Genomic DNA, 23690 nt, shown 5'->3' on the forward strand with positions numbered 1-23690 from the left:
TACTAACCTATAGATCTCAGTTCCCGGTGGTCGTCTCCATGGACACTTGCCCAGATGTCTGTTGAGTACGTCTCTGGACTTCATGTACTTGAGACAAAACTCACACAGGTACAACTTTGGTAGCTTTGCATACTCCTGAGATAAAATCATAAAAATAGAATCTTATAAATCACTAAACCTTTCAATTGAAGTTTTATATTTCTAAAGGGAAGGGGTGGAATTGTACTGTAAATTATATGTGATGGTACCAAAAGTTTTAAAAACACCTTTTGTCATTGGTTTGTTTAAAAACTTAATTACTTTTGTTAAATCATTATTGGTTGGTCTAAATGTAACTGAAGTTGTTCAAACTTTTCAAACAAATATTTTAATCTACACGTTGTGTAATTGAGCATATCAACAAACATTAGAGAATTTCATCAATTAACCGCCCATTACCTTATCCCTTAAGATCCCTTAATAGTTCTACAATTCAAAAAAAATTGTTTATTGTTTAGTTCCGTTATTAAAATTCTAAACACAGACGAATCTGCAAAAAAATGAAAATTTGCAAGACAAGCTGTATTTTTTTGCACGGGAAAGCCAGTTCAAATTAACGTTACTACCTGTGGATAGGGTGAACTATACCAAGTGTTGATATCATATTTCCCAAACTGTATCTGCTGAGGGCTGCGCATGGCAAAGGACCCGGGACTTCCAGCAGTGCTTCCCTGGAAACCTAAACAAATAATGTATTTTTAATAAATAAAACCAATATTCAAAAAAAATATTTAGAAAGCAAAAAAAAGCGTTCAAAAGAGAGCAATACCAAAAGAATTTTTATTAGCGGGACCACCGCGCCCCTAGCATCCAGAAGATCTGCATTAATGTATTAAAGGGGTAGGGAGGGGACAGAAAAACAGACAAAACCATTTTGGTCCTTATATGAAGCTTCCATAAAATGGAGAACTCAATCGCTTGCGAAATCTTAATGAGGAAATATTTTTTTAATAATATTAATAATTCCCCCCCCTAGTCTCTAGGGGAAGGCTGTGGAGATCAATAACATAGCCTTAACCCCCCCCCCCCAGGAATTTTTTAAAGACTTATCTTTGAGTACCACAATTTAGACCAGCATTTTCCCAGATCTTTAACTTCAGTCAAAAAAAACCTTACTCCTTTATATTCTAAGATAAAATACATTCATTAAAATTAAGTTTACCTTGATTTTGACCGCCAGGAGTGCGGGCAGGGGTGTTAATTCCATTACCATTTACACCACTGGCACCCGCCTTCGGAGTGCTTGGCGGCCTATTCAGGGCCGGACTAGCGCCCAAATTAACCAAATTTCCGCTGGCTTTCGGTGTCGCCAGCAATTTGTGGTTGGCAGCTGATAAAGTCGCCGTAGGCGAAGTTTCCAAATCTCCGCAGAGTAAGCTTTTGTTCTCTTCCGCTAGGAATGCCTTGGCATTGTCCTGGGCTTGCGTGAACAGCTGTACGTCCTTTTCCGTGACACCAGCTGGTAGCGCAGCATTTAATCGTTTCTTCTCTCGCTCTAAATAAAAATATGTTATAGTGTTTGCAAATTAAAATATGAATTATTTGAATTTAATTTAACAGTGTTGTTATGATCATAAGCACATGCAAAATAGGGATAGGAAAATTGATAATAAATACATCTTCCTCATTGTCTTGAAAACTCAGGAAGACGGTTTATTCTCAATAGTCATCTTCCTTTTAAGGCATTAAGCAATAATAGATGTGTTAAATAAAATATTTAAATACCGAGTAACCATTTTAGCATCTAAATACAAACATTTTAATTAGTTATTTGTTACTTTTTCGTTTTTACATTAATTTCCTTTTGGTCCAAATTCAGAGGTATGTTTTATTGTTAAAAAAAATTATATGCCCCTTTCTTTTTACCACTCAAAAATTATCATTTGTTAAGACAAAATAGGTTTATTTTGGAATCTTCTGACTTGGTGAGAAGTTAAGAATGAAAATAGTTCTTTTTTTTCCAGGTGAAAATAAGAAAAAAATAAATTGTTAGGTACATGTTAACTAAACCTACTAAACAAAGCTATGAACAACATAAAGAACAAAGCTACATATATTTACATGCAAAACTATAAGCACACCAAACATAAAGTTACTAATATATAATATGTTTTCCGGTTACATTTGAGTAGACCAAATTAAATGAATATAAAATTTTTTACATTGAAAAGATAATATGAATTTCATATCAAGTGAAACACGCAGCGGGGTACTAGAACGACCCCACTTCCATCCCCTCCCTCCTACTGCATGAAAGAATGGACAAATAAATGCGTCTACATTAGCAAGCTAAATTGGCGACAATTTTTCCCCCTGTCATAATCATAATATCCACGTATATTCTACATCCTTTAAACCATTTGATTCATAATTTATAATAAAAAATCCATGAAACATTCAATTTCAAAGTTCTTTGACAAAATATTTTATGTTAGGTAGTAAATTTCTTTAGTTAAGCATAAAACTAGTCAATAAGCAATAATTTACCCAAAGCAGTGTTTACAAAAAAAAAATACATGCAACTTAAAACAAAAAAGCTATAATGTGCCTCTAAGAAGCAGTGGAAAAAATTAAACACAAAAAATGGTGCAAGAGTGTTAACTTCAAGTGAACATACCGTAGTGCATCAAACTAAAAGCAATAAACTACTAGGGTAAAGCGGGGCGATCTCGGTTTTGAGGTGAAGTCGGTATTTTTTTGACCACCTTCATTAAATGACATTTTTCTCCATGTTCTAATCGACTGACAGAAAAAAACATAAAATCAAATTTGTTCCTTATTAAATTGCCTACAAAAAAGTATAAAATGAAATTTTTGTGAGATGAATTTTTAGGGTACTTATTGGGTCTTAAAGTCGGACGACAAAAAATTTTTTTTTCGATTTTTTTGCTTCGGTCGGAAAAACGGTAAGTTGGACAAAAACTGGTAAGAGCTAGAGCTTAGACGTCTTCAGGGGACTTATTAAGAATCTAATAGGCTATCCATTTCCGTTTAAAACTTTAAAAAAGCTTGTATAGTTTTTTCTTAAATCGACTAAAAGTGAAGCGGGGCGAATTCGGTTTTTTCACTTTTTATACTAACTTTTTCAATTTTATATAAAAAAGTGAAATTTTCGAGAAAAAAAGTCAAATTTCTCGTACTTAAAAAAAAAAATTTTTTTTGTAGAAAAAATTGTCCGATCTTCATAATTTTTTTTTGTGAATGCTCTTTATTACATTTAGCAACTTTAACCTTTAGGGCATGCTGTAATTAAATCAATATGTCATAGGTTTTTTGAAGCTGGAAAATCGACCACAGATTTTGCCAAACTTTTCTCTTTTTTTCAACTTGATTTTTTTAGGAAATTTTGCTAATAGAACTAATTTTTTTTTGGCCAAATCTATTCAAAATTGCCTGAATTTTAAGGATCAGGCCTTTAAAGTCATAAAAAGTTATTTTTTCTAGTAGTATTTTTATGTTTTTTATCAAAAAAATTTTTGAAAAAAAAGTCAAATTTCGCGTACTTCGGAAAAATTATTTTTTTTGGTAGAAAAAATTGACCTATCTTAATAAAATTTTTTGTGCATACTCTTTATTACATTTAGCAACTTTTACCTTTTGGGCATGCTGTAATAAAATCAATACGTCATCGATTTTTCGAAGCTTGAAAATGCCCTACCGACTTCGCCTCAAGGCGGGGCGAAGTCGGTGCCGTTTTAGAGATCAATTTTGACAAACTTCCTAAAGTCCTAGGTTTACGTCCTTTTAGGACCTGATCGACTTTTCCGAGATCTTTCTACTGGTCTTGGTCCCATTTAAAAAAAATAATTTTTACGATTTGCAGGTTCAAAAAAACGAAAAAAAGACCGAGTTCGCCCCGCTTTACCCTACAAAAAACCATGCTAAGATCTGTATCTATTCTTACTGTTTCCTTTCTCTTTGAGCTTCTTGAGGTTACTCTCTGCCTTCTCTTTCAGCTCACTATCCGACATCCTGTGCGGGCTGGCTATCCTCTCGGGGCTCTGGCCCGCTTTTTGTTCGCCGCTAGCACCAGAAGCCGACGCCACTTGTCCCTGCTTTTCCGAATAGTTGGTCATGGGAACGGATCTTAAACGGCTGTCACAGTCGGTGTATAAATGACTTAATCCGTCGTACAGACTTTTAACTTGTTGTTGTCCACTAGAAGCATGTCTTTTCCTATCAGTAGTGATAGAATTATCTTCCCTGTGTTGAAGTTCTTTTTCGTCCACACTAAGCCTCACTTTCTTGGATGGTTCTTTTTCATCAGCTCGAGTTTCAGGCTTTAGCAGGGAGTTCATTGCTGTTCGGGATGTTCGTTTCAAGCCAGGTGTAAAGAAATTGGACAGGGCATCAACTAATCCTTTTGGCTTGTTCTCCAAACTCTTGGGATCAAACCTGATGTCTTGTGGAATGTAATCAAGAGGTCCATTTTTAGTTTTCCCGGATTTTTTATCAGATTTATCTGCTTCGAGCTCCGCATCGCTGACATCACTATCTCCATTCTGGGTCGCCTTACAACTGCTCTCCTTTGACATGGACTTGGTCCGCTTTTTCTTGCGCGGCAGGGAATCTGCAGCAGAATGGTTGGAGCCCTGGTCTCCTTCTAGCTCTAGCCCACCAGTCTTGAGTGTTCGCTTCTTAGTCTTTTCAGAATCTATCACAGCATTATCTTCACGGTTGCCGGCTGCAGTTGTATCCTTCTTAGAGACACTTCCACTGCCAACAAATCCGCCATTTTCTTCCCTCAATGACTCCTTGCTATCACGCAGCGGAGACATTTTCGGGTCCGTTTCGTGGCCAGTTTTAAAACGATCGGGACGGGGCGATTTTCTGGGGGATAATGCCTGCTGTAGGAATGAATTTTTCTTGGGGGACAACATTGGGCCTGGGGTGGTCGGGTGGCCCTTTTCGTCACTGTCCGAGTGAGGTAGTTTTCTTTGAGGTGACGAGGCGGCTGAATTAGCCTGGCGGCGCAGTGGTGAACTCCGCCGCGGCGAGGTGCCGAGCCTGGACTGCGGAAAATGTTCAACAAAGTCCATTGTCTCCATTTTATTATTATCACTTGTTAACTCATTATTAAGTCCTGACATATCTTTGTTACTAATTAACTCGGGCGGATGGGAAATTTGCGCCCCCAGAAGGGGTAAAGGCGAGGCTGGAGGGCTGCTGGGAGCAGTGTCCCCTTCCCCGGTGCCGCCAAAATCCTCATCCTCTGTGAGTAAATCAATGACCTCCTTACCATTGTTGTGATGGTGTCCACTGCTGCTGTCGTGCGGGTGACGGTGCCTGTACCATCAGGGTTTAGTTAGTGTATGTATTAAAAACGATAAGAAGGGGCCGCACGGGGGGGGGGGGGTAATATAAGACTTTAAATTGTACTGGTCGCCAAAGTTTTATTAACACGTTCTCTTAATCGTTGGCTTATAAACTTTGGGGACCTTTTATAATACTTTCATTTGATTGTAGAAACTATTAGTGATAAATCTTTCAGCAAATATTTGAATTTTTTAAAGAGGTAATTTTGTTTATCATGAGGGGAGGCACACATCATCTTACGATTCCTAAACGAACCCCTTAATATTTAGGTATACAGGAACTAAATCCATGCCTAGAATTATTATGAATAGGTTGTTGGGGAGACAGAGGCGGGGGGTATCTCCCATCATCCTCAGATAGAGAATACCTAGAAAAAAAAAATGAAAAATGTCCTGTAAAAAACCACGAAACCTGCAATTGGTTAAAGTAACAATAATCTTGACTTACAATTGGGTAATTTTGTGTATAAAGAGAGGGGGGGTATTTTATCGTAGACTGGCGTTCATTCTATTTTTCCCTTATCCTATTATATATAGAAGTAAGGGTTTTTGTTTAAAGCTTTAGATCTCAATAACTTACTTATAAACCGATTGGGTTCTCTATTTAAAGAAAGCTTTACATAGGTCCTGTGATAGTTTAAGCCTTTTTTAATTTTTATTTTCAGTATTTGGATGGCTTTAAGCTATTTTTCTAGCCTCTTCTGCTTCTTTGAATACAGATACCCTAAATGATAGAGGCGTAGCTGCTAGTTTTGTTTATATTGAGAGAGGGGAGGGGAATATTTTATCATAGACTATCGTCCAATCTAAGTTTTTACTCTTATTTTTTTAAAACTAAGTACCATGGTAGAAGAGAATGAAGACTATCACAACTATCGGTAACGTAACAAAAAACAAATAAAATTACTACCTGGCCTTCTGTCTGACAACCTCCTGAAGGTCGTCCTCATCATCCTCAAATCCAAGCAAGGACCGGTTGGCAAAGTAAGACCTGAAAAATCGACAAAATTGGTCTTAAAGCGGTCATAAACTGTTCACATAGTCACTGTATGACATTCAAGCAATGACCTCGTTGCTTAGTGTGTATCTGGGATCTAAAGGGATAAGACAATGGCCGATAAATTGATGTACATCCCCAATGTTAATACACAAAACTATCCCTTCTGTAGATTACAATTTGTGGTTGAAACGTTTAGACACTCAACTAAATAATGCAACCAATTAAAATTCATTAAAAGTCCCCAAAGTTGTTAAGAATAAGAAAGGTTATTATAAAAAATTGGGGACTAGTGTAATAAACAACTCATTGTCCCCTCTCTCACTCCGAGCAAAATAATGAATGGTATATCGGTCAAAAGTAGACCATTAAACTGTCTAAAAGAAACTAAGGAGTAGAAGCGCTGCTACTAAAAAACTTACTTTGCCGCCGATTTCTTGACAACGTCTGGTAGTTCTTGTTTGGCCTTTCTAATATTACCCATGGGTAACATTCCTCGGGCTAACCGACAATCATCACAATTCCAAACCTAGATAGATAGATTAATAAATATGTATCTAGTTAGAAAGATAATTTAAGGATAGAGTATTGGCTACTAGAGGGGAGTTGAATTCGATATCCCAATTTTTTCTAGGGGCGATTTCTCTTGGAAGGGTGATGGTACCTCCCAAAATAGTTAAGAACCTTCCTAGGACCTATGAAAAATAAAGGAGAATCATATCGGTTCAGCGGTTGGCGAGAGCCTTCGGTACAAACAAACACACATCCCGTTACTAGAATAGAAGGAAACTAGACATTGACAATCAGGTAGATTAATAGATGTATTATAATATTTGTTTGATAAAGAGAAAAACTATTAAATTAATATTTATTTTGATAAATAAATAAAGATTTTAAGAGATGTTTTTTTAATAAGTAGAAAGATTATATTGGATTTATATTTAAAAGTTAAGTACCTAATCTTTTTCTAAATAAATATTTTTTTACTAATTAACAATTTTGCAGAACTTTTCTAACATAATTTGCTTAGCAGTAATGGAACATTTAAGAAACGTATATTCTTTTAATTGGTAACCATATTTGTTATTTTTTAATTTGATCAAGTCTAAGATTTATACAAATAAATATCCAGTAAATGGATAGGTATAAATAATCAAGAAGAAAAAAAAATATTTAAACCAATAAATGGACTGCATGACTTTAAAATTAAATGATTAACCTCTGGACTTTAATTAGGTAAAGATTGAAGACTCAATAAATCAAATATTTCCAGATCAGAGAGATATGAAGTATAATAAGCAAATCAGAGGCACAATTTTTCAAAAAATCGGATTCGGATCGGGTTGTCAAAATATTGGCAGATTATTAAAATACAGATGCGGATTGGCATCACAGCCAATAAAGTCATAAAATTCAGGGATCTAAAGGGATAAGACATTGTCCTAAAAATTTATGTACATCCCCAATGATGATCCACAAAATTACCCCTTCTGTAGATTACAATTAGTGTTGAAACGTTTGGACAATCAACTAAATGAACCAACATATCAAAATTTAATTAAAGTCTCCAAAGTTGTTTAGCAAATGAATAAGAAAATATTATTTTAAGACTTTGGGGACTAGTGTAATAAATAGTCTAATTTCCCCTCCCTCCCTGAATAGAAATGATACCTTAGGTCTCTTATCAGGTACAGGGTGTAGACAGGACAGGTGCACTCCTTGGTCACAAACTAATATAAATATTATACCTTAGGTCTCTTATCAGGTACAGGGTGTAGACAGGACAGGTGCACTCCTTGATCACAATACTAATATAAATATTATACCTTAGGTCTCTTATCAGGTACAGGGTGTAGACAGGACAGGTGCACTCCTTGATCACAATACTAATATAAATATTATACCTTAGGTCTCTTATCAGGTACAGGGTGTAGACAGGACAGGTGCACTCCTTGGTCACAATACTAATATAAATATTATACCTTAGGTCTCTTATCAGGTACAGGGTGTAGACAGGACAGGTGCACTCCTTGGTCACAATACTCGCAGATCATTAAATGTTCTAAATAGAAGAAAATGTGATAATATTATTATTATTACTTAACAGGATATTTGGATCATAGAAAGAAAACGAAGTAGTGGGTTTCGTCGTATTTTCACAGTAGCTCTTGATAGATTATTTTAGGTTAGGTAATTGTTAATGATTGCCCCACAGGGTTGGAGCCCCCCGTAGAGGCTAGAAATAGGAGAAAATATGATGTAACCCGCTACTTCGTTTCCGTCCTATCTTTCCATGATCCGGCTATTTAAATAAAAGACGAAGTAAAATATTTGTTTTTACCGCGCAGTTTTTTTAGAAACTGCTAAAAAAAATACCAATTCATCTACTATGGAAACAAGCTAATCTGGATCTTACAAAAATCATAGAACTATCTCTTTCTTATTAAGTTAAAGATATTATGAGCAAAGCTTCTCTATAATCTGCTATACCTGATTTCTTGTCACTCTCCGATGGTGAGAGCTCACAGACAATGCAAGACTTGCAGTCGTCGCATACCCATCCATTTTCTTCAAAGTAGCGCGTTAACTCATTGCTAAAATAGAATTTAGATTAGTTTTGGCAAGAATAAAGTAACATACAAAGAGGAAATTAACAAAATTCACTCAAAATCAACGTTAAACAAATAGATTTTTTGTTATTATATTGAAACACGGCATTTAGGTTCTATGTTTTTAAACTTCACTATTCAAACAATTTTTCATTCTACCTTTTTTGTTAATTGATTTGACTCTCTTTTTTCTTTCTAGTACCTACCCTTTTTATCATCGAAGCAACCCAAAGAAGAAAAATACCTATATAAACTATCTTCAATCTATGTAACTCACCTATAAACCCTACAAGAAGGATGGACTGAAGTGCCACAGCCCCAACAAGAAATCAGCTGTTCAGGTTCATCTGAAGGATTTTTCTCCGTTGTTCCCAAACATTCACAGCAGATTGGTACTGGCTGCGGTTTCTAAAATGGAAAACAAAATAGTTTGTGAGTAAATTAAAGAAAAGCTTCACTTCATAATTTTACTTAAAGAATTTTGACAGATTTTTTTGCGATTATAAAAATTCTAGGTAATTTAACCAAAGTTACATTTAGTTTAAAAGACATTAAACTCAAAACTTCTAGAGTAGCTTCCCTTCAATTCTAACACGTAAATACCTATTTTTTATAATAAAATTAATGTACAGAGTAAATACAATAAACAAAAGACCTAAATAAAATCAATAAAGAATACCTAAATATAATAAATGTGAAACATAGTAAAATTAATATGTATACAACAGTAGTAGAAATTAAGTCATATATTATCAGTATAAACCTAACGCTGTACTGATAAGAAATAGTAAATTTGTAATACAAATGACAAATATTAGTATTAAATACATAATATACATACAATATGAATATTTATATTAATATATTTTTGACTGTACAAACATAACTAAGTGGACGCATATTGTAATAAGGCCAAGAAGATATATTATAATCTATGAAAATAATAATAATTTATAGATTTTTGGAATACAAAATGCTGTAATGGTTATCAACATTTAATTTTTAAAAAAAATTCTAATGGCATACTAGTTTTTATTTAGGTGTAACATCCCTTCTTTGTTAAATCCATTGATTTTAACCTACCAGAAAGTATTTATCACTTCCCCAACAGAACTCCCTAACTGCTTTCAGCTGTCCAGCGGTCAAATAGACCAGCTCCAGCTGGCCGTTTCGCACAAAGGTAGCATCCATGCCCATACTATGCCCGTCTCTGGCGGCTAGCCTGTGAAACAGCTTTGTATAGCCGTCACAGTAAAACTTTGCCGGTGTGCCGTCAGGCGTTCCGTATTGCAGCTGTCGTGACCGCCGTTTTTTCAGCTTTTTCTTGGATTTCCGGCCCGGGCCGCCGATTGCATAATCTCCCAGCTTTTCCTCAGTTTCGTCCGTACAAGTATGATAAGGAAACGAATCAATTGTGAATATTTTTCTGCAGCCACGGGTATGACTTTCATCTAGCGTCGATTCTTCTCTTGGCTTTTTACAGAATTCAAAGCTTGTTATTCCATGTTTTCGGATGTGCGGATGTAGATTACCGCGGAAGGAACAGAAATAGTCGCACATATTGCACTGATTGTGCCCGTCGGTTACTTCATAGCCAACGCACACTCCCAAGCGGTCATTAGTCATCTGTGTGACAATATCCAGCAGGGGAGTTTCGTTTTCATCTTCCTCACTCTCTGATTCATCCTCACTGTCGCTTTCCTCCGCACTGTCTTCATCTGACCCTTCATTATCAGAAGATACCTCCTCGTTCTCAGATACTTTCCTGGATTTTCTGTTGACCGGAAATTTTCCCAGCTGTTCCGGGATTTGCGAGAAACAACCGTGGAAATCAAATGTGTCGGGGGAGAAGATTTTGCGACATAGTTTGTCTCGACATAATCTAAAAATAAAAATAAATTTGGTATGCAAGTATTATTATAGAATAAATGAAGTTTAAGTATCTAAGTATTATAAAATTGTTAGCAACTAGTAGGTATCAAAAGGTGAACAAAAAAATTTTGCTTTAATTTAGAATTACCTAGGGTAAGGGGGGGGAAATTTCGGTTTTTTTTCGGTTTTTTTGAAAAAAATGGGGTAAATATTAATAATTTCAAATGAAACCAAGACCAGTAGAAAGCTTACGGAAAGGACTATCAGGTCCTAAAAGGACATTATCCTAGGACTTTTAGAAGTTGGCCGAAATTGACCGCAAAAAAGTTACCGATATTTCCCCACCACCGGGGGAAATATCGGTAATTTTTTTCAACCTAAAAAAAATCGATGAAAAACGGCCAAACGGCCAGTCGAACATAAATAATCATAATTAGTATAGGTTATAGGGATTATCCACAAAAAGTTTCATAATGATCGGACTATTCCTTCTATGTTAAAAATGAATTTTTTTGAAAGACGCGAATTTTCGATTTTTTTTTTGAAAATTTTTTTTTTTAAACTTAAAATTAATGTAAGAAAAAAACGTATTTTATTACTTTTTAGGCCTGATCCTAAAAAAGCTCACATTGAACTATAGATTTAGCCCAAAAAACATGAAAATTGATTAAAAATTGACCTCAAAAATTGAATTTGAAGCAAAAGTGTCATCTTTGCAAAAAATCTTGACTACATTTTAACCTTAAAAAAATCGATGAAAAAAGGCCAAACGAGCAAACAAGCGTAATAAATCATAATTAGTATAGGTGATTGGGATTAACCACAAAAAAATTCATAAAGATCGGACTATTCCTCCTATGTCAAAAATATTTTTTTTTTCAAAGGACCAGAAATTTTGATTTTTTCCTCGCAAAATTTTGATTCAAAAAATAAAATTAATTTTTTTTTTGTTTTTTATCTGTTCTATTCATTTTTAGGCCTAATTCTTAAAAAGTCCATATGGAATAATAGATTTGACAAAAGAAAACATGAAAACATGACCTTAAAAGTTGAATTTTAATTTCTTTTGAAATTACCGATTTTTCCCCCGGCGCCAACTTTGGTCATTTTTAAAAAAAATATTAACCCGATTTTAAAGCTCTCAACGGATTTGGAAAAAGCGGGCAATTTCTAGTTCAAAAAGTTTTTCAGATCAGCTCTAGGTCTTACCAATTTTTGTGTAGATCGATCTTTACACACCTACTAAAAAATTTTTGGAAAAAAAAAATTTTTCGTCCGACTTTGAGACCCAATAAGTACCCTTAATATTCATCTCACAAAAAATTCATTTTATACTTTTTTGTAGGGAATTTAATAAGGAACAAATTTGCTTTCATGTTTTTTTCTGTCATTTGAAAGGAACATGGAGAAAAAGGTCATTTAATGAAGGTAGGTCGAAATTACCGAGAATAGCCCCTTACCGAAACTTCCCCCCCCTTACCCTACAGTTTTTCAAAATTTAATAAAAGAAAGTATAGAAGCAATAACAAGGCAATAATTTTTTTAGTGAATAAATATGCCTTTTATACCTAGTTATGACAAACCAGAAAAACTGAGCTGCTTAAAGACAAATTTGAAAACAAATATAAAAGGTAAATATAAAGTAGCTCACCTATATTCAACACCATGTTTATCCAAGTGTATGTACAGATTCTGTCTTGTTGTATAAGTAAAGTCACATAGATTGCAATAGCTAATCCCATCCTCTTCATATGCAACACAGGCTGGTAATCCTTCACTTGCCAGCTTGGCAACAGCTGCCAGCGCAGGATTATCCTCTTCTAAATCATCATCTATATCAAGAGAGAAATATTCGGGAGCTTCATTATTGCAGTCATGATTATCAAAAGTATCTTCAGAGAAGAATTTTCGACAGCCAACGCCATTTTCGGCAGCATCTCCATCGCAGAAAAGTGCTGTAAATTGGTGGATTTTTACATGGCTGTGGAATCCTTTTTGAGATTTGGTTTTATATGAACATAGCAGACAACGATTATGTGTGGTATCAAGTTCGACTCCCAAACATACGTTATCGCCGTTTTCAATTATTTCCTCGATGGTACGTTTGCTTTCCACTAAAGATTCTTCAGTGTAAGTACTACAGATCTTCTCTTTCTTCGGCCTGCCAAGTTTTTTCTTCACAACTTCTGGACTTTCTTTATTGACAACAATCACAGATGTTCTTTTTTCTCTATGTTCCATTGGCGTTCTCTTTTTGTTCATTTCAGTTTTAACACCCTGACTCTTTCTATCCCAATATTTCAGATATTTCCTACGATAATTATCAAAATAATATCTAAGATTTTCAAATGGTACTCCTGTCTTTGCTGCCAGAGTATACTTTTGCTCCACGGTGGGATGCCATGTCAGTTTCCAGACTTTGTACAGTGCAGCATGCTGTTCTGGCGACCAGCCTTTCTTCTTATTGACATCAGCCATTTGGGAAGGTTTTAGCTGTTCTAATTTTTTGATACATTCATCAACAACGTGTTCTGGTTCGTCGTCAACAAAATCAAATTCAAATTCCGGAATTATTTTTTGTTTACTGTCTCCTTTGGGTGTAGTTTGTGGACTGGGTTCTTCAATTGTTGCTTGAGACCGTCGTCTACTGCAGTTTAATTCAGGACTTTTAAGGTCTGGACTGTCTTCAGTATATTCTTGAGAACGTCTTCGCGTCAACTTTGGACTCTTAAGATTTGGACTTGCTTCTGAAAGTTCTTGGGATTGTCGGCGTGTCAATTTAGGACTAACCAAATCAGTTTCTTGAGTGTTATTATCCTTGTCAGATTTTCTTGGGGTTTTTCTTTGACTTAGTGCTTTCTTTGGACTCCTAGAATAGTTGGAAGGTGATACATACATTATGGACATTAGAAGAGACAAAAATTAGGAAAATAAATGAACAACGGAAGAAAAAATTGTTAAACTATTTTCTGGTCTGCAAGTGAAAATAAACATGTTTAAAAATGTGTAACACTTTCAACATTCCTAGATTTTCTGTCAGTCTTATTAATAGAAGAATCATTTGTTTGAACTGTTTCATTTTCAATCTCCATCTTGTCTTCTGCAATACTTGGTAGATTTTCAGATTCTAATAAATTTTATTGTCTTCAATCTTAATCAAAAAAGGCCAAGTATCTGTAACCAACAGTTAAATTCATTTGAGAAAAATATTTGATAATTTGAGCAGGGGCAGTCGAAGAAATACTTTAGTAGTTCCCAAAAACAGCTGAAATTGTTAAAAAAAAAATTCCAATTAGGTACCTAATTCATTTGTTGTCACAAAAAACTACCTACTAAACACGAGTTTGTAACTGTTCTTAATATTTATTCATTAGAACAATGAAGTCCATAAATGAACAACAATAGTCATGTGGACATGGCTTAATTATAGAGGAGATGCTCAAAGTCAAAATATGTTTATTTCTAAAAGTTTAGGTATAACTAAAGACTGTTTATTAAAGACATTCCTGGAACAAAATTTTCTGGTAGTATTGAATCCTCGACAGAATATTTTCGAGATGCCACGCTAATATTACTTTCTTCAGATGGAGTGAGAGAGTGCCTGCGCTGGTAGTGGATCTTTAGCAGGGGGCGTTCTGGTGCCAGGTATTCACATTTGTGACAGTTTAACCGGTTCTCAGAATGCACCTAGGAAAAAAAATATAAGATGAGAAAATCAAGAAAAAAGAATTTTAACTTACTTTATTAAATTAAAAATAACTTATAGTGCCAAAAAAGATTATATACCTAATAAAATTGTTATCTACCTACCTACACCTTTTTAAAATCAAACTAATGAAGAATCTCAAGAATTTTCATGTGACCAACTCTAACTTTTTACCCCCTTTACTAATATCACGTTACATAGAAATAAAATAAAATCTAGGGTTGAATAAACTTTTTAAAATTACCCTTTACATGAAAAAAAAACTTTATAATAATTTAACCAATAGATCTTTTAAACTCTGACCTTATCTCTGTGACGTTTATAGTTCCTTTGTAAGATTTGAAGACCACAATATTCACATTCTACGTCTGGCTCACGTCCAGTCCTGAAAACAAAAATATAAGTTTACACTTAAAGTTCAGAGGGATCGAGAACTAGAATAAAAACTATTTTATATACTGTTTGAAAGTAACTTTTAATATTAAAATAGAAATATTGTTGATAATGACAACAGCACATTGTTGTAATAGAGTAACATATTTTCCATTTCTAGTTTTGATTTTTTTAATTGGTAGAAAAGTTTAAAGCAAACAATATTCACAATGTTTTTTATAATGTTATGTTTCTAAACATTTTTAAGCAATTTATGCAAGAATACTTACCGTTTAATAACAACTGGGCCACTATTAAGAAGATTCAGCAGACTTAATCCATCCTCTGAGCTGGAATGTTCAGAGTTGCCACAGCTATCTAGTGCAACGCTGGCGGATCCAAGACTTTCTGTAGAGACTCGTCGCACCTACATAATAAATTACTATACAATAAAGTTGCTGCGATTTATAAATCTTTGAAAAATACCCTTCCTTCAAAATATTGTATACACCCCAGATATCTAAAGGGATAAGACAATGGCTAATAAATTGATGTACATCCCCAATTTTACAATAAAAATACTCTTTCTATAGATTACAAATAGGGATTGAAATGTTTGGACGCTCATCTTAATGAACCAACCAATCAGAATTCAATTTAAGTCTCCAAAGTTGTGAAGCCAACGACTAGGTAAGCAATCGTTGCCATAAAACTTTGTGGACTAGTGTGATAAACAACTCTATGTCCCCTACAATATGCATACCTTAACAATAACTTCAGATGCTCGCTTCATGCTATTGGCCGACAGCTGTGGTAATATGTCTTGTCCGCACAGACTTATCAAATCTTTAGCTTCTTCGTTGGCGCCATTTTTCAGAGCGTCACCCGCGGATTTTCGCCGGATCCCGTGCATTTCCTTGTAATTACCGCTAAATGTTCGCCGGCGTTTGGAAGGGTCCAATCGTCCGGGTGTAAACAGACCCAAACAATCTGTTAATAGTTGAATATTAAATTTTTTTGAAATCAAATGATTAGTTTCTGTTTGAAGTTATAAAAAAATGAGCTATTTACCTACTAATTACAGAATTTAAACATATTTTTATAGATTAAATTTTACTTTAAAATATTGAAATATTAGAGAAAAAACACTACAGGGAGAAAGGTTTAAATATCTGTATCTCCCCATCACAATGTCCCTGTGCCGACCCTCAATTGGGTCATTGGAAATCCACCAATGGGGTCGGGGATATTAACACAGCCAATTAACATAAAACAATTTGTAGCAGACGAGAAAGGTCATTGAAAAAGGGAGGGAGGTAGTTATCTGTATATACATCTATACTATAATCTGTTATTGAAATCTTAAAAACTACATAATAGAAAATAAAATATTCAACCATTCCTGAATTTTCATCTTCCGTACAAGTCTCCGTTCCAAATCCACTTTCTGTGTCAGACCGCCGTTTAGGGCCGACACTTCCATTGCCATTAATCAAGGCCGTCGGTGTTTTGCCGTTAGATAACGGCGTTCCGCCACGTAAAACTTTCTTATTCGGCGTTTTTAACGGTGTTTTGAGTGGAGTTTTATTATTGCGTGGTGAACTTTTTGGTGAATTTCTTAGCCTAGGTGATTGCAACTTTATTTTGGTTGGGGTTCCATTCAAATGTTTTGTCACTTCACTATTTAATTTACAATTTTCCGAGGCGCCACCGCCATTTAATTCAGTGTCTGTATCACTTTGTGGGAATGAATCCGCCTCGGTGCCAAACACATTTCCCATCCTTGTTGTTGGTGTGTTATTTGTACTTTTAGCTGTGCTGTTGCAGCCCTTCTCAGGCAAGAGCTGGACCATTTTGTGCGAAAAAATCGACAAAACTTTTTTCACAATACAATATCATACAATCTAAATGCCTGATTCTCATTCACGTATAAAGAAAAAACATATCTATGGTATGTATAAATATGCCCAAAGGCCCATATTGGGCTCAATTATATTTTGTTAAGGGACTACATATTGTTCAACCCATGGTGGCTTCTGAAAAGGAAATTATAACATACAAATAGGTATGTAATGTACATAGATAAAATATTCAGGTTGTGTCAAATAAATCAGGGACAGGGTATCTGCCAACAAAAGAAAACTATTTTGCTATCAACTTTTCAGCCAGTTAGTCAACACTTTTGATTAAACTAAAATTCTAAGCTTTAAATTATGATTTAATTTAGAAAAATAGTTTTTATCTCTTCCCTCTCAAAGATATCTTTGCCGTCGAATATGATTTGATAAGTCAAAATCACTGATACATTGTATTTGAAAGAAAACTAATAAAAACAAACCACTAGGCTACGTTCAACCATAACTAAACGCAGACTCTAGGACCATTGCAATGTAATAAACTAGTATTTGATATACAATATAACCAGGGATATTGGGATAAGACAATACAAGAAAATAAATAATCCCTTTAATTCCTAAGGGTAAAATCTGTAAAGAATCACTATCGTAGGTGAAAATGGTTTAATTAATTCAAGCGCAATAGTCCTCTCCCTCCCTGTTAAATGTACATACTTTTCTAGTAGTTTTTGCTACATCTTGCATATGGCATTTTAATCATGGACAAATTAAACACAATTTTATTCAATTCTTTATGAATCTATTTTGATTGATAAAGGTAAAGTTTCAACATTTTATTTTTCTTGAAAAAATATCTTTCTGTCTAATTTGTCTATGGCAAGTTTAAATATCCATAAATCTATCTACCTCCCCCCCCCCCCCCCCCCCATCCTCATATTACAGGCAGGTAGATAGAACTTTTTAAAAATCATCACAATAAAAAAACAGGGGGTAAAGAAAAGGGCGGGAATGGATGGAGTATTTTAAATAGGAGGAGGGAGGATGTGGTTTTTGTTAAGGGGGGGCTGTTACTTAGATTATCGTCGAAGTAATGTTCGTATTTTTTGTCGTGTTAATAAAAAGCTAGCTTCAAAACCCCCGCTTTTTTTTCATGGATGCTTTTATTTACAAAAAAAATCAAGGATTTTTTACCTCCTTTAAAAAGCTAACTGTGATAAATTACAAAGAAAAAAATTCAGTCTGTTGCTAGCAAGAAAAGGATTAAAAATAAGGGTTGTATCTTGCGACAATAAGATTAACAATAATAATACACTCTTCATAATTAGTTTATAATCTAAATCTTTAACTTAATAAAAGGGGATGTAAAAATATTAAATCTTGAAAGCTTATCCTTCTAAAAACCAATTTAACATTTTTACCGAAGCACCAAAAGGAGAGCGCTTTTGAATTATGCAATTCTACGTATTTATGCCTAGCGTAATGGGCCTTGTGCATTGCAAAACCAGATTTTAAAAAGGCTTTAATCAAAGAACATTTTCGAGCCTTCGGGCCTAAACATAAATCTCAATGAACGCCTATTTTTATACTGAAAGTAGCGAAGCTAATATATAAGTAGTAAGATTGTCTATGTTTACCTAAATAATTTAAGTTTTTAAAATGGATTCGGCAAAAAGGCCTTGCTTCAAAGCTATATAATGACTAGGTAACAAGTAGGTTTTTAGCTATTTTCTACGGTTTGGAATATTTGTTATTAGGAGCGAAGCCTTTAGATTTTATTTAAAATATATCTAATTAAGAATCTATCTTATTTTCAGCGTAATTCAAAGATATTCAATTTAAATTCTAGCTAAAATCACAAAAAATAAAATTATAGTTTAAGAAGCAGTTTTTCACAATAAAATAACATTCTAACATAGGCTTAAATATACTGTGTGTTATAAAATTATTCTAGAAATGATCACAAATGTATAAGAGCACGGCTTAACTGTGTGAGAGCGTTACTATGACTGAACTGAAATCAATGAGAACCAATATGACAGTCTTTAAAAATATTTATTTTGCGCAGATACTCAATATAAAACACCACTAATTTTTACCATCTTGTTTAAAAGGGAATATTCTGAAAAAAGTTAATTATGCCCTTAGGTAGCGCAGCAATAAACAGTTAAGTATATTTGAAAAACTTATTATAATAAAAATACTTTATAACAAGAAACTTCTGTTTAAAAAGTTTTTAAACTGTTAAAAAAAATAAGGAAGAAAATACATTAAAAACTGAGCTTTTTAAGAGATTGCATGAATGACAGGAAGTTCTAGGAACGCTTCCCTAAATTTTTCAAACAAACATTGATAACATTTTAGGGGACGTTTCCAAATCTTTTAAAGCATTTCCTTAATATTTAAATAGTTTAACATCTATTTAGTCTTAAATAGGTAATAATAATTTAAAGCATAAAAAGATGGATATCATCTGATTAAAGGCAATTGCCTCAAACTTTTCTAAAAATGCAATGTTTTTTTATTATGTTACTTTACTGTGTACTCCCTAAATAAACCACTATATTTTTAATCTAACTGCCAAAACAATCAGCTTATATCCCTAGCTGGCTCACTGCTAGAATTATATGGACAGGTGTTTACCAAAAAGACACACAATATACATGGGAAGCAAGGATGACAACATTCATAAGTGGCACAAATTTCTGTATGCCTAAAATATAATAAAAGGGAAATCTAATGGGTCATTAAAAAGCCTTATTCATTAACTAACAATTAGAGATTATGATGGGTTTAATTTTGCATATTTGCGAGCTATTTACAGAGTAGCTATGCTATAAAAAGCTCCCAAATTTCCCTGACAACCTCCCATTTTTATTTCCCGGCCCCTTAGGCCTTTTGTTTGGCTACTATTCATCCATAAAAACCCGGCAATAATATTGATTTTGTTCACAACAAAAATGAACTTTTGACATAAATACGCACAATTTAAAAATCAATATCAATTTTTTTATATTTATACTAAAATGAAATTGTGTTTAAATATTGTCAAATTTTCAGCCCTTATCTAGTACTAGCAGAATGAACTACCCCTCACCACCCCCTATTAAATTTTCAAGGCGCCCTCCATTTAAAAGGCAGGTGTAGGAGACACCTCCTTCTTTTCTTAACAACCCCCTTCCCCCCATCAACCTTCTATTTAAAGTTATTGAAGAAAACCGCGAAATATAGAAATTAGTTATGGTAAATTAACAATTAGGATATATTCAAACTTACAAGGATTACAGAGGGGAGGTATTTAAGCATTAAATAAACAAAGAAGACTTTTTTTATTATTAAAAGGGAAAATTATATCCATGATAAGTATAGCCTATCATGTTAAAACAATATTTATTTGAAAAAGAAAAATTCAGTGTTATATAAGCAAAAGCATAATCAACGATGAACATTAAAAACTGGAAATTTTTATTTTATATGACATTTTTTAAAAGAAAGTTCATTGAGTTAAGAACTATATTCAATATTTATTAACATACAGACAACAGGCTGACGGAAGGAAATGATAACTTAAATAATAGCTGCGCTATATAAACTAAAATTATATTAATTTTTAAGCCACTTATTTTGAAAATACAAATGGAAACATCCAAGGTGCTGAAATAAAATGTTAAATTGTTTTGTATGAATATACAACCCTCTTTATGTTAGCTATACTACAGCTGACTATAAGCTGAAATACACAGCAGAAATAAAATAGATAGATAGATAAATAATTTAGCTGAATATCATTATTTTTCATTTGCCTGACTTAAGAAAATTTGACACTACTGAAGAACTATCAATTTTAAAATCCCCTTTGTGAGGTTTTTATGTCTAATTTAAACTAAAGATCTCGGAAACTGCTGGTCAGAATTATTTGTACTTTGAGGGAAGCTTCATATAATTGCATAGATGGAATTCCCCCAAGAGATTAGGGATAAAGGAAAACCTTTAAATTGTAATTGATAATCTAAATTTAAACTTCATTTAAAACTATTACAAAATAAACAAAAATACCCCCACTAAGATAAATATAATGCAAAATTAAACCTCTTCTTGTAGGTAAAAATAAAAAAATTCGTGGTGGGGGTGAGGAATCTAACATTTATGGGACTTGTATTTAAAGGGAATATAAGTAGCCATAAACAACCCCAAGGTTTTATTCTTCACATAAAATAGCCAAAAAGCATCTATGTGGAGGTTCCCTATTAAAAAGGAGAACTTAGTCAGTCTAGTAGTTATTAAAACTTAAAAACTATTATATACTTTATTAAAAATGACCAAAAACATAACTACAAGTTAATTACGATACATTTGAAGTAATTCTTTATCAAAATAAACATATTATTAGCGATTATTATTTAAAAATATAAAATCCTATCTTTAAAACACTAATTTAACACACAAAATGACTAAAACGAGAACAAATTATTTGTATTTTATCACTTTTCAGGCTAAATTACCATTTATATGACTTAAAATTACTTAAATTCTCACAATAATATCAACAAATTATAAAACTAACAAAAATTGAAAATAAAGCTAGTTTAGTTTGTGGTGACAGTGTTGGCAAATGTAAACAAACTGCTGTCGCCATTTCGCGGATTTTTGTATACTTTTAAAAATTTGTGCATTTATCAAAAATCCCTTAAAATTTGAGCAATTTTTCCAAACGTTCTAATTTATTCTTTTTTTGATTATGAATATCTGAAAAATAAATTTTACTTATTTGGCCGGCAAAAAAGTTGTCTGGTAACTTACTTTAAAGGTACCTATGGGGGCTCTCGCTACTTCAAGGGGGAAGGTTGCACCCCCTAACCCCACAGTTATGATGGGATTTGAGAGCTAGCGGGGGTGGCATGGGGGTAGTTTTTATACACTTGCGCCGGGGGAGAGGGGTGCTTTATAAGTTTGTAAGGAGTAGGGGAAGCAGGAGGGGTAGTTTTTAAATAAATAGGGGGTTGTAAGTGAGTGAACTGCAGGGACTTTTAGGGATAAGATAATGGACGTTAAATTGAATACCTATAGATGCTTTCATAATTAACCAAAATCTAAGGAAAGAAAATAATTATAAAACTTTGGGTAACAGTTTAATCAAAGTTCAATGTCCCCTTTTCCCTGGACGGACTAGAATTTAGTCGGTTGTAGCAGAAGTATATCTGACATGAAAAATATATCTTCTAACCGGTTTGTGGCCATTTCCCTCTCCCCCTTTATGGCCTGAAAATGGGGAACACTTTCGCTTTCATGAAAAATCTTAAAAATGGTTTCAATAAGTGGGCTCGTATTAACCCCTTAGCTGACGATAACGTGAACAGTCTGAAATAATTTATATTAAAAATGTTTTTTTATTTTCATTTGGTTTATGGTTTTTAGTGTCGTTTTTTACGATTGTAATAAGTTTTTTTGTATTCATGTGATATTAATGAAATTTTATACTGAGACTACCAACTACTTTCACTAGCTATGTTTAAAATTTCATCGATCTACATTGAAAGGCTAACGAGTTAACGACACTCAAAGACATTCAACATTTTTTATTTAATAGTAAAAAAAAAGACTTTTTTAAACGTAGTACCTACGGACAAAGATTGCATAATTAAAGGGATTTAAACGTAAAAATCGATCATGAAGCATAAAAAAACTGCGATTCTCATTTGGCTAAAGAATCTACACAAAAAATTTCAGACTCCTATCTTTACTTTAAGTGGGTTTTTTTGCACGAAAAGTTAACGTTAATTTTGTGAAAGGAAAAAAATAATTGATCCGAAATTTAAACCTAGTAAATGAAAACTAGCATAAATCCTAACTAAATAACTATTCCAGTATGGCTTCAAACCAATTTATATCCGTGGATTAGAACTGGCTCTAAGCAATACTGAAAAATCATGTTTAGCTTCGTATTACAGTCAAATTTCCACGATTATTAAAATAAAAATCATAAAATTAATGTTATTTTTTTACCACGGGCCTTAGGCACATCAGGGTCCACAAAACTGGTTTTATTTGTATATTTTTTCATTATAAATAACTGTGGAAAGCTGTCTATAATACAATGCGATAAATATATATTCCAGTATGGCTTCAAACCGATTTATATCCGATGGATTAGAACTGGCTCTAAGCAATACTGAAAAATCATGTTTAGCTTCATTTTACAGTCAAATTTCCAAATTTAATAGAAATCAAATTAAAATAGAAATCATAAAATAATGTTTAATCTTTTAGCATGGGTCTTAGGCACCTCAGGGCCCACAAAACTGGTTTTATTTGTATATTTTTTTATTCTAAATAACTGCGGAAAGCTGTCTATAATACAATACAATAAAAATCTATTCCAGTATGGCTTCCAAACCGATTTATATCCGCTTGATTAGAACCGGCTCTATGCAATACTGAAAAATAATGTTTAGCTTGGTATTACAGTCAAATTTCCACAATTATTAAAATAAAAATCATAAAATTAATGTTAAATTTTAAGCATGGGCATTAGGCACCTCAGGTCCCACAAAACTGATTTTATTTGTATATTTTTTCATTCTAAATAACCGCGGAAAGCTGGCTATAATACAATGCGATAAATACCTATTCCAGTATGGCTTCCAAACCGATTTATATCCGTTGGATTAGAACCGGCTCTATGCAATACTGAAAAAAAAAGTTTAGCTTGGTATAACAATCAAATTTCCACAATTAATAAAATAAAAATCATAAAATTAATGCTAAATTTTTTTAGCACGGGACTTAGGCACCTCAGGGCCCATAAAACTGGTTTTATTTTCATTCTAAATAACCGTGGAAAGCTGTCTAGGTTAAAAAGTTAATGAGTTAACAACAACCAACATTTGTTATTTAATAGTATAAATAAAGACTTTTTTATACATAGTA

At 33.5% G+C, this 23690-nt stretch overlaps 2 protein-coding genes across 5 annotated transcripts in view; both read right to left on the minus strand.

The window, feature by feature from the left end:
- Window positions 1-23690, minus strand: part of LOC145325232 (uncharacterized) — a 60485-nt gene that overhangs the window by 13355 nt on the left and 23440 nt on the right. For 3 of the 4 annotated variants that reach the window (XM_080168154.1, XM_080168156.1, XM_080168155.1), the window contains 10 exons: window positions 9238-9368; window positions 8842-8945; window positions 8334-8413; window positions 6774-6880; window positions 6265-6345; window positions 5648-5722; window positions 3944-5325; window positions 1202-1534; window positions 606-718; window positions 8-135 (listed from right to left, as the gene is read on the minus strand). In XM_080168154.1, coding sequence (XP_080024280.1) covers window positions 8-135; window positions 606-718; window positions 1202-1534; window positions 3944-5325; window positions 5648-5722; window positions 6265-6345; window positions 6774-6880; window positions 8334-8413; window positions 8842-8945; window positions 9238-9368 — 2534 coding nt within the window. The remainder of the gene's footprint in view (window positions 1-7; window positions 136-605; window positions 719-1201; window positions 1535-3943; window positions 5326-5647; window positions 5723-6264; window positions 6346-6773; window positions 6881-8333; window positions 8414-8841; window positions 8946-9237; window positions 9369-23690) is intronic. The other variant, XM_080168157.1, reaches the window with a different exon arrangement.
- Window positions 13814-15926, minus strand: LOC145325239 (uncharacterized). The gene is made up of 5 exons (XM_080168167.1): window positions 15674-15926; window positions 15201-15337; window positions 14842-14923; window positions 14339-14519; window positions 13814-13959 (listed from the first exon to the last, which is right to left on the minus strand). The coding sequence occupies exons 1-5, from the start codon at window positions 15821-15823 to the stop codon at window positions 13829-13831; spliced, it is 681 nt and encodes a 226-aa protein (XP_080024293.1). The 5' UTR covers window positions 15824-15926; the 3' UTR covers window positions 13814-13828.

The sequence above is a fragment of the Acartia tonsa genome, chromosome 7, assembly GCF_053477335.1.
Source record: "Acartia tonsa isolate MP-2025a chromosome 7, ASM5347733v1, whole genome shotgun sequence".
Taxonomy (NCBI): domain Eukaryota; kingdom Metazoa; phylum Arthropoda; class Copepoda; order Calanoida; family Acartiidae; genus Acartia; species Acartia tonsa.